This window comes from Archocentrus centrarchus, chromosome 23, assembly GCF_007364275.1.
Source record: "Archocentrus centrarchus isolate MPI-CPG fArcCen1 chromosome 23, fArcCen1, whole genome shotgun sequence".
Taxonomy (NCBI): Eukaryota; Metazoa; Chordata; class Actinopteri; order Cichliformes; family Cichlidae; genus Archocentrus; species Archocentrus centrarchus.
Window position 1 is genome coordinate 3,466,677 of NC_044368.1, and position 12,205 is coordinate 3,478,881.

Consider the following 12,205-nt stretch of genomic DNA (forward strand, 5'->3'; position numbering starts at 1 on the left):
TATGAGTATGTAGACACACAACTACACATCCACGCCAAGCCTGCCTGAAATTTGGCATTTCGCTGAAGCCAAAATGCTTCTCCCGAAACAATTCCCTCTGTCTCTAGTGTTACTTTGTGTTACTGTGCTTTGTGCAACAACCAGCTGCTCCAAACAAAAGACCCTAGTGACATTAATGAAGTTGAATGTATTGTATTTTGTTGTATTGTTTAACCCCACATGTCCTCCCTATTTGAGTCACAGGATCACCAACAACACTGTAATGTCCACTGGGATGGAGCACAGCTCTGCCTCACACTCTGTTTTTAGCAGCAGCACAGAGTGTTGGTTTGTTCCTCTCCCTCGCCTTTTGTGCTTTAACCACTGAAGCTTGAGGCTATGTTTTAAATTTCCACCTGTTAAGCATCCCCAATTTCAGGTAGTAACAGCTCCACAACTAATGTCAAAACGAACAGACTTTCCATGTATAGCCAAGAGACACCAGGGAAAAAACTATTCTAAAAACCTAGTCCACCTATTTTAAAGTCAGGCCGATGTTTGCAAAAGAAAAAAAATATGGTAGAGGAATTTAATAAAAATACATCAGAAAGACGTACTAATAAACGGTTGTTGAAAATGAAATGGATGAATGCGATTGACGGTCAGAGTAAATAATATTCTGTTGGCAGTGTTTCCCAACAACAATTACCTGAACCTGATTTGATTTAAGCCTTAAGCAAGTAAAAGCATTCTGATCCTTTAACATAGCTACTCAATCATCTGTGAGTTGTTTTATGTAAAATTATCTGAACCGGGTCAGAGTGCAAATTATTTATTTTGTCCTTGCATGCATACAGTCTGCAGACCTTAACCCTTTATTTACCACAGGCCCGCCGGTGAACTTCAAAAGTTCAAGCTCTCAAATGCTGGCTAATGTAACCAGGTTCCTCAGATGGAGTAAACCTGGTTACATTGTTGAAAGGAACTAAATAACCTCCACCTTTAAGTTCACCTGAGAGACATCCACTCTATGCTGATCGTTCAAATACACCATTGTTTCAGTGGACTTTTTTTTTTTTTTTTTTAAATGGGATAAAGGGTGGGGGAATTGGGATATAACATTTTAGATTTTATGCTAATTATTGGAGCAAAACAATATTTTTTCCCAGGAAAAAAACTAAGTGGATTCAGACCTTCTCATCTTCTGCATAACCTCCAGTCATGGTGGATAGAAGAACAAAATTTGGGGGGCAGGCTCCAAAAGAACCTGTCGGCATAAGGCGAGGCTGTCTGCTCTCTCCCACACGCTTCAACAGTTTCCTGGAGCATATGACAGATGTCTTGGGGGACTTTTGTTATGCTAAATCCTTCAAAAGTTAAAGCCCAGTTACTTCTGGTCTGGATAGCTGTGCGCTGCTGATTTGGACTGCATACCACCAACTGGATACCACAGCATGCCCAGTGGATCGTGTCTTAATTCCAGCTGGATGAGTGGTGTTTAGGTCAAGCTTTTGAACTGTTTGGCCTCCTAAAAAATTTCAGGGGTTGGTAGTTGGGTGGAGTTGGTTTGCTACACCTTTGCCATAGGCTCTACTTGTGAACAATTAGTGTGATTGTTGGTGAGTTGGTGACTGAGGTGCCTGCAGACTGATTCTCCTCATTTATCATATCTAGTATTGATTGCACCAACCCCAGAAGCTTAGCCAGCAGGGCCACATCACCAGCATATGCATTTCCTACAATAAAGAACTCCTGAAGGTACCTCCAACAAGTCCATGGGATACATATACGTGCCTTTGTTTTCCTTTATCTGCTTGTGATGAATATGAAATAATGGCAGCTTTATTTTGTATTTTTGGTGAACAAAAAAGGAAAGGACAAAAATAAAGATTAATTTATTCATTACAAAGACCAAGGCAAGCCTGACTGATTCCTCCCTAACATCACTCTACACACAAAACACTCTTATACACACACACACACACACACATAGTGTTGGAGGCTGGTGATGGTTATAAATGACCCAGATAGGATTTGTCATTAAAACAGCATTTCACCAAAATTATCTTGCGGTAACAAGAAGACAAGACACAGGCGGAGTGTGTGTGTGTGTGTGTGTGTGTGTGTGTGTGTGAGTTGGAGTGCTGTCCTTGAGGTTCTGGCAGACGAGATGGATGAGCTGTAATTACACTGATAGAGTGATGATCAGAGGAGAGGAAGAAAAAGAAGAAGGAGTAGGCGAAACAAGGTCGTGCATGTATTTGTCCTTGTGTAAGAACACGGATGTGTGCATATTTCTGTTTTAAATGTTACGGCTATTAAAGGATGATGGGATAACAGGAAAATGCAGATTTGACTTTCAAATCGGAAACAATGGACATGATAGATAAACACTAAAACCCAGAAACTATAAAAGGAGGTGGAACAACAGGCCTGTGGGTGGACTTTCTCAACCACAACATTTGGCTCCAGTTCATTGCTCTTGTTCTGGGAGCCGACATCGGCCCGAATCTGGTTCAAGTGCTTATAATGTGGGATGATTCTTAAAAACTTTTTCAAAAGGCACACCTTGGAAGGTGTTTGGCCCTCTTGGATGTGGATGGAATTATGAATGAAGAATTGTACAGTCAGATTTTGATCCACCATTCAAGACCATCTGAAAAGCATGTGGTTGGCAGTGGCTTCATTTTCACTTCATTTAAAACCAACACCTTAATCCAAACCACCACCATGCAAATTTGGCAGCCACAGACGGGTCTCTCAGATTTGGTCGTTTGGCCTCCCAACACACCCAGTTATATTGACACAACTCCAGTGAGGAATAAGAATGTAATAAAACCGTGTCGACCTGTAAGGAAGCAAGCTAATTACCTCTTATCTCAAGACACCAAAATGTTATCTTAAGTTCACATCTTAATATCCATGTCATCCCCAGATAAACTTTTCAATCTCACTTAATTACATCATCTTCGTATATTAAACTGTAATCTCTATATTTAGACTAAATCATTTTAACTCAGTAGTCCTGATGCAGCAATTTAACCACGGCATTAGCTTGAAGCACTGCTGTCTTGCGGTGGCATGTTTGTGTCATTTTATCAACATGACAAACTGTGTGCATGTCAATCATGACATTATTGCCTCATATCTCAAGGTAAGAAGGAGCTTGTGTGATTTGTTGCTGAAAGAAGTACTCTAGTGATTTGGTACTATGACTCTAAAGATGGAAACACGTGACAGTGAGCTCAGCAGAGCAAGACCCAGCAACTAAACTGGGTCTTTTTCTTACTGGTGCTTAATTTTATTTTTCCCAATTAGTCGATAAGTCAATAAGTACCAATCAAATGTCTGGACAGACTTACTTATTCAAAAGTTTTCCTGATTTCTGACCATTTTCTGCACTGTGGATCAACAATGAAGTGGATAAAATAACACACAGAGACAAAAGTGTTAACAAATCAAACTTGTTTTTTCTTCAGAACAGCCATCTTTGGTTTAAAACCTCTGCACAAAACTTTCTTCATTCAACCAGCTTAAAGAGGTCGTCTCCTGGAGTCTCTCCAGCAGTCCTGAAGACGTTCCAACACATACTGAGCACTTGGCAGAAGGATGTCTAAAGGAGTGGAACCGCCCCCCTCTTGAAGTATAATTGCCCCCCAAGGTCAGCCTCACAATGCCCAGTGCTACTGGATGAGAGCATGGAAAGCACAAACGCTTGAAAGAAACTACTGCACTTACTCAACTGCTGCACTGCAGTACAGTTACATTTAAACTTGAGCTTTACTTAAGAGGCATCTGATCACCATGAAATCAGACTGGCATGAGCCACATTTCAAAATACTCCACTACAAATTTCTCCTGATTTCCTGGCCCTCTGTAAACTGAAGGTTTGAACAGTAGGTCAGTGGGGCACACCTGAGATGACCATGTAAGGATTATTCTCTATATGATATCACAAAGAACTAACAGTAAAAAAAAAAAAAAAAAAAAAAAAACTGTGTGAAACTTATTTCAAACTCTAGCCATGTTTAATATGAGCATTAATCATTTAAAAAAATATTACTACTACTACCTTCAGTTAAACAGGTTATCTTTGTATGACAAATAAATGGTAATATAAATGAAAAGCATTATTAATTTATTAAGTCCCCATATACTGGATGCAAATATTGTTCTTGACTTAGTTACAAATTATTTTGCAGATTTCTACTAATAATATTAGATACAAATCTAACAGTTTGTGATATAATATATAATGAGACACCCAGGAGTAGTACACAAAGTAATTAAAACTAGCTCCAACTTTAATATAAAAGTGGCCATTCATTAATGAATAAACAACTGTGATGTAATCGTATGATGAAGTGTAGCTACTTTTACCTCAGTAAAGGATCTGAATACTTCTTTCACTGTTCTGTTGTGTAGCCATATTACCTGTAGTAGGGCACAGGAGAGCCCAGTGTTCCTTAAGCCAATTTTCAATGCTGTCTTTATTTCTGATTGAATTTTTCTGATTTCCCACGGGCCATCCGTGACTGCTTCTTGATCCCCTGTAAGCCACCGTTTAAAAAGCAAACAAAACTGGAATCGCCCCTGCTTCCTGGCTGCTTTTCCTTCACTTTACCATCCAACTCGTCCCAAACCATGACATTTGGATTAAGACTGAGTGACTGTGGAGGCCAGAGCTGCTGCAGCAGTACTCCAACACACTGCAGTTTTTTTGGCACGTACATTTGAAAAGTTCTTGACTACATTATCTGACCATCATGAGTGACTGATGGACTGTTTTTAAATAAACTAAAATGATATTGCTATTATATAGCAATTCCTTAATCCTAAATTCCACCAACTTTCACAAAGGATCAGGTACTAACTAAAATCCACTATATGTGAGGACCTCATAATGCTGGTTAAAATATACCAAGAGGGCAAACGCTGGCTGCTGTTGTCTGGTTTGATTACACTTTTTGCTTCCTACATAATTACATATGTTTGTTGATAGTTTCAGTGTCTTCAGACTAGTTCTAAAACATTATAAAAACAATAAAAAAAAACTCTTGACTGAGTGGGGTTGTCCAATCCTTTGACTGAATGGATACTGATAACTACACAGCTGTTTGTTTGCATGGTGTTACTCTGGTTACACATTTGTAGCTCATTAACCAAAGCTGGAGCCAAAGGCGTGGATTTAGAGTTTGAGCCTTAATCTCTTAGCAGACTTGAACCTGGAATAACAAATTAGGGAAAGGAGACAACAACACATCAGGTCCTGGGATTGTTGAGGATGAAACGTCACTGCCAGCTACACCACCTGATATAGCAGACCACAGAGGGCAGCTTTATGGCACCTTTAAGATATTCAACTTAAGCTAAAACAAATATACCTGAAACAATAACGTTTGTTCACATCCTAGATACTTTTGGCTTGAATAAAAGGCAGAAACTGGACTACGAACAGTCCTTTTATGATAATATTTTGTCCTGTTTCACAGAGTTCATTACAAATTTGATTAATTTTTTTGGAGAAAATTTACTTGTTCTAAAAAAAATAATACATTAATAAAATCAGGGTGGAAGCTTTAACCCTGATAAACCCCAAAAGCACCCAGACTACAACACAAACATACAAAGTCTATACAATGAGGTGGAGTGACGCAAGTTCACGCTGGTCAGTGCGTATAAAGGCAAATCCAAATATCTGGAGGTGCATATTGACAATAAACTGGACTGGGCTAAGAACACTGATGCCCTATACAGGAAGGGTCAAAGTCATCTCTATATTTTGAGACGCCTGAGGTCCTTCAGCATCTGCCCAAATATGCTCAGGATCTTCTATGTGGTGAGTGCTATCCTCTATGCTGCTGCAGGCTGGGGCAGCAGGTTGAGGGCCACAGACGCCAACAGACTCAACAAATTGATCCACAAGACCAGTGATGTTGTAGGAGAGGAGTTGGACTCACTGATGGCAGCATCGGAGAGGAGGATGCTGTCTAAGCTGCAGGCCATTATGGACAATGGCTCCCACCCACTCTATGACACAGAAGCACATTCAGTGCAGGACTCATCCCACCAAAATGCACCACAGTGCGCCACAGGAGGTCATTCCAACCTGTGGCCATCAAACTCTATAACTCCTCCCTTAATGGGTGACACTATGGTTCATCACTGTAATTTATTATGTGCGCAATAACTCAGAGATGCAATAATTTGAACTGCTTATACAGTATATTCCAGATTTATATTTATTATTGCAGACACTGCCTTTACTGTATTCATAAGAATTCTTGTGCACATATTGCAAATTTCTCTTTTTGGTTTTACTCTGCTGTTCTCCAACATAAGGCTCAGGGAAGATCAGGGTTACCGCCTAAGATGGTCACAGCTACTCAGATTGCAGGGAAGCAAAAAGCTCCTAAAACTTTTACAGATATCTTCATATTCAAAGTCATACCAGTTTATTTGAATGCATGCACATGATTACGATACATATTGCATTAACATTACTGGTAAACTGCCTTAATCATGTTAAATTAAAAGTGAGACTCTATTCTCCTCCTTTTCTCTGTGAGATATAAAACTCTTACTCACAAATTAGAACTTCATTATGTCAATTACTGTCGCAAGATAACAGTTGGTGCTCATATTTAGTGTTTTAACCCCACGGATTATAATTAAATGACATGAAACTCGGTGTAGAGATGAACAGGGGGCTAAAATGTGACATTATTTTGAGGGAACAGGCGGCTGCATTTTATCTTTTATACACACAGGTTTCATCACGCAAGCATTTTTCTCTCAGCCCCGCGATAAACACAAGTCCCCAAAGAAAACACAGCCGCAATGACAGGAGAGAAGAAGAAAAAGGCTGCCATAGAATCAACAACATTTGGTATTTGCTACATAATGAGACCATTAAGTCAAGATCACAGCAGAAATGTTTTTAAAATGAATTAGAGCTCCACAAAAGCTTAATTTCCGTGCTCTGTGAGAGAAGATAATTAAATTTGGATCATTAGATTGTTATTTTACCTCCATGAATTTTGTCTTGTGTCTATTTATTGTGTTTATTAGATGTGTTTACCTTTAGAATCACTCATTTTTGCTTCTGCTTCCTTCAATTTTTTACGCTTGCAGCTGTGAATCTGTGAATCTGTGAGTTGTGTTACAAACCTACTTTTTGGAAATAAGCCATCACTAGAAGAGAGATTTCGTTCTCAGCAGGCTAACACTGCATCAACAGCAGCAGTGACTGGTGTTTATTGTGCGTGTCAGGACTGACCGTTACACCGCTGTCCGTCTGCGTCTCTCTGTAGGTGAAGTTGCAAACAGCCCAGGCCAAGTAGTACGTAGACATGCGGGGAGTCCGGGCGAAGTGATTGGTCACCCAGCCATCCTCGTCCGACAGCGAGCTGCTCTCCACCGGCATGTTGGACAGCGAGGTGTACTGGGGGTCGTGGCGGAGGGTGAGGGAGAACGTGGCCTTGTAGACAGGCTCGTCGAAGCAGGGGAAGGCCTTCCGGGCATGGATCGGACTGAACTGAGTCACTGCCAGGTAGCTAGGAGAGGAAAAGGAGAAAAAGATATCAATTATAAACAATTATAAACATTATATAAAGATTTCCTGACATCAGGTCACCAACAAACCACTTTGGGGTACATTTTAGCCACATGCTAAACAAACAATTTCAGAAACGACGTGCTTTTTTGGCCTCACACTTCTTCTCCTCTAAGATTTCCTTCTGGGAATGTCAAAAAGGTAAACACTTCATATAAAGAGGTAGATGTGAACGTAACCCTCCCATTAACCCCAAACAGATCGCTGGCAGCATGGCAGATGTTAAGGGGTTAATAAATACAAAGAAGGAGAGGTCAGCAGTTATGAATGCCAGTAAAAATGAAACAAAGCTCCTCTTTATCGACAAGTAAATGGACTGCATTTATACAGCACTGCAAAGCACTTTATAAACCTCACACATTCATACAGCTCGTTTCCTCTGCACATGCAGCACTCTAACACAGTGGTCCCCAACCTTTTTTGAGCCGCGGACCGGTTTAGTGTTAGAAAATATTTCCACGGACCGGCTTTTAAGGTGTGGCGAATAAATACGTCAAAATAAATGATACGACCATAACCAAGTGTGATATTTTCTACGTATAATAATAAAAAACGGGAATCCACTTTGTATTCGTATGCAACTCTATCAGCAGCGTTCTCGTAACATCCCGCCTCAACATGAATAACAGGCTCTCTGCCCACAGCGCTCCCTGGTCAGCTGTTAGAGCCATGGTAAAACATGCCTTCAAAATAAGATACACCGCAAAAACAAATACAGTAGAAATCACCTCAGTCGGATTCAAATGGCCCAGTTTGGGGTCTATTATCGAATTTCGCTGCAATGGCTTCTGCTTCATCTATGAATTTGCTTCTGCAAATTTTATAATCTGAAATTTTACTCGTAAGTGCAAGTTTGTAGCTTACACTTGCCACGATTGTCCCCGGTGAAATGAACTGATATAAACACTAAAACAATTTCCAGGCGTTGTTAGTGTGTGTGTAGTTGTGCACGAACGAGCCGATGCATGGAAGTGGGCGGACAGGAGCTGAGGAGGGTTTTAGCGCTAAACTCATCCAGTTTATGCGATCACATTTAACTGGAAATTTATTACAATGGGACCAGATTTTTCATCCGAGGTAGGTGAATATCCGACGGATTTATGTGATGATTTTATTGGAATTAATGTTAGGAAAAATCAGGACCTGCAGATGCCATCCAACTAGAGCGAAAACCCGATTTGTGCGACTTCGACTTAGGTGATTTTTACTGTATAAAGCGCATGAAAAATACAACTCACCATAACACTGAATCAGTGTAAGCCCCCTGAGCTTGTTTCTCTGATACTCATTTTTGCTGGCTTCTGGTTTGACTGGGTTCGGCCGATTTCACATGGAGCGTGGCTGCAGAGCCGCGGTGTCAAGCGCTGGAGAGTCAGTTTGATGGCTGGGTCTACCTCACTGCTATCCCCGGTGTTGATAAATAAAAATGGTAAATGGACTAGTTCTTACATAGCGCTTTTCTACTCTTGTTGAGCACTCAAAAATTTAAAGAAGCGTTATGTAGGTCAACCAACCGATTTCGTTAGACAGGCCTGAAGCTTCTGGGTTTAATTTTAGCGGTGACGTATCATGTGAGCAGAAACGTCTTGACACGTCAAGAGGAAGTCATGGAGGGAAGTAACGGAGCGAATCCGCCCATTTTTCAAAATAAAATATAGTTTAGGCGCAGATAATGTAAAACGGAAATAATTTAAGTTATTTATTCTTTATGTGCGGCCCGGTACCAAATGTCCCACGGCCCGGTACCGGTCCACGGCCCGGGGGTTGGGGACCTCTGCTCTAACAGACACTGATGATTGAGGCATGTGTCTTTTTCAGTGCTGGGGGTCAATAACCCCCCGGCTTGCAGACAGACTAGAGTAGGAGAGATAAGAGGAGCAGTAGCTTGACCCACCAACCTTCAAATTAGAGTATGATGTGACCAAAATAACAGGAAAATTTGTCTGTACCACACAGGAGACAAACCACAGCCTCCTCTGTGAAAGTCCTGTATTTGGCCAATATGACCTTCTAGAAGGTCCAGGCATCATACTCCAGAGGTGCTACACAGAAATTTGCAGACCCGAGTCTACTTGTTGCAGCTGTAATGTCACTGCTGGTACTCCTCTTATGTGTATTTGTGGCTGTAGCTTCAGCCCTGCCACAGAAAAGACAGATGCCACAAGATACAGAGAACTTCTCTGTAATGAAGTAACACCGAGTGTTTCAACCAATCACCATTCAGTTTGTGTATCATGTCTTTGCCACTGGCTTGTGCACTGTTGGCATTCTGGAGGACTGCACTCAAGTGCATCTTTGTAGCCTCTGCATTGGATTCCCCCCAGAGCCTCTCTGCACAGCCAAGGGATGGACACCAACTCACACCACAAACTGTGTAAAACAGACTTTGTGTCTTTTTTCCTATAATATTTAGAAGCAGAGTAGAGGTTGCTGCTGCTGTGCCTTCACCTTCTTTCAGAGTGAAGAGAAAAAGGACGAATGCATTTCAAGTTGTGGCCTTCATCAAGGTCATCATAAAATAGGAAAGATAGATATGAAGAAGGTTTCAAAACACATATACATCCACATATCAGTGAATGGGGAACCTGCTATTGGGCATGTGGTCATGTGGCTCAAGGCCAATCATATACATCTTTCATGGTCCTGATAAAGGCCACAAGCTAAAAGCAGGCATCACAATTTTTTGGTGTTGGGAGGACCCACATGCAGGACACTGAGGTCAATGAAACAACAAAAAGTGAGTCCTTTATTAGGCTGATAACAAAAGACCCAGATGAAGTCAAAAAAGATGCCTGAGTCTAAAATGAACAGAAGTAACAAGAAAATAACATGAGAGTGCAAACAGAGAAACGGGAGAGAAGACAATATGTGGTCTGCACAGAGAACTGACTGAACAACAAGACACAGGTGGGAGCAGCCAGACACAGGTGAAAGAATGAGAGTGGGGCAGACGACCATGAATGAGGGAAAAGAACTGGAAGTACAACCAACACAAGATAAAACTAACAGAGGAAATAAAACATGAATGACTAACACTAACTGAAACATAAAGATGGGGAAAACAAAGGAGATATAAAAGCCCAGGACCATGGCAGAGATCAGACTTACAAACCCAGTTTGTATAGTATGAATATGAATTAGCAGTCAAACATTTACCTTTCGGCCCGATGAGCTTAAAACATAATACAAAGTTAAATGGAGTCATTAATAATTCCCCTCCCTCTGGTGTGGGTGGGACTACATGTAGCTACTGGCCACACCAAGCAGCAAAGCTCCTGAGTATACTTAACTGAACCAAAGTCCTGCAGCTTCAGTGTGCTTATGAATTCAACTCTTCATCTTAAAGTAACACGCTGTTATTCCTTTAGAGGACCTCATGGGGGCATTCACAACGACTCGGTCCAGAAAATTTTCAGTCTAATTAGTTTGAAGCACGGTCCCTTTATGTTGCCATGGGTCTTTACTTTTATTTCATTCTTCTCCTTTTCTGAAAGCCCTCATCCTCCTCATCTTCCTCATGCTCCCGTTTCTCTCTCTTCATCATGTTTGAACCTTTCCTTCCATTCAGTCTTACACTTCCATCAATTTTTGTTTTTAACTCTTCCTTTGACCTCAGCCTCGTTCCACACCGCAGGTCCGTGTGTTGATATATGTGATGCCTGAGTGAATCAAAGCATACTGCCGTCATCATCGCAGGAGAAAATGTGATTTTTAAAGCAAGCAGTGGAAACATGACATCCCTTGCTGCTCGTTTTTCCACCACACCTGCTTGTAATTTGGCTCAACACAATGCTGCTGCCAGGGTTCGACTTCTCTTTGTGTTCAGGTCAACTATAATTTACATTGCCTCTAATTACCCAGTTCCATTTCCCACAAAAGCTACCTGCTCAGCCGCTGTTCAGATCACTTTTCTTTATGACAGTTTTTCCCTGTAATTTTGATGCTTTATTTGAAATAATGGCACAGTTTTCATAACAAAGACAAAACTGAATTTCCATGTGCAATGTGAACAATTCTATGAACGACCAAAACTGCCAATATACCATTTAAAGTACTACTAATAATAGTAAAAATGTGTTTAGATATCAGCTAATTAAAATGTTAACAATGTGACAAACTGTAAAAGAATTACAGGAACAAATAAAATTAATTTAGCACTGACTAAATTAAATTGAGATTTGATGAAATGAATGGAAAAAATATGTAAATAAAATGAATATTGATGAATGCATGCCTCAAGTAAATCAGGATATAATTTTATGTTTGTTGATTTAATGATTTTTATATATTTCTCTCTTTTTGGCTGCTTCAGTCCTCCATAACTGTCTCAAAACACTTTTCAAAGACTTGAAGATGACTCACTCACGCTGTCAAATAACTGAGATGAACACAACAAACCAGATATTGTTTTCTACATCATCCACTATCTGCATCTGCAACTCACTGTAATATTCTCTCTGGACATCTTGTACAACATGAAGAGTCATCTTGTCAGAGGTCAAGCCTCAATGAGAGTGACTCAGAGATGAGTATAAATACATTTTACACCCAAAAAAAAAAAATGACTGCTGCACCATAGTCTGATGAAACCTCATGCAGCTGCTTTTCCTA

The 12,205-nt window shown here is 40.5% G+C and overlaps 1 protein-coding gene across 1 annotated transcript in view; it reads right to left on the bottom strand.

Moving 5' to 3' along the window:
• LOC115773465 (thyrotropin-releasing hormone-degrading ectoenzyme) overlaps nt 1-12,205 on the bottom strand; it is a 220,608-nt gene that overhangs the window by 178,366 nt on the left and 30,037 nt on the right. Inside the window, exon 3 of the mRNA XM_030720212.1 lies at nt 7,259-7,535. Coding sequence (XP_030576072.1) covers nt 7,259-7,535 — 277 coding nt within the window. The remainder of the gene's footprint in view (nt 1-7,258; nt 7,536-12,205) is intronic.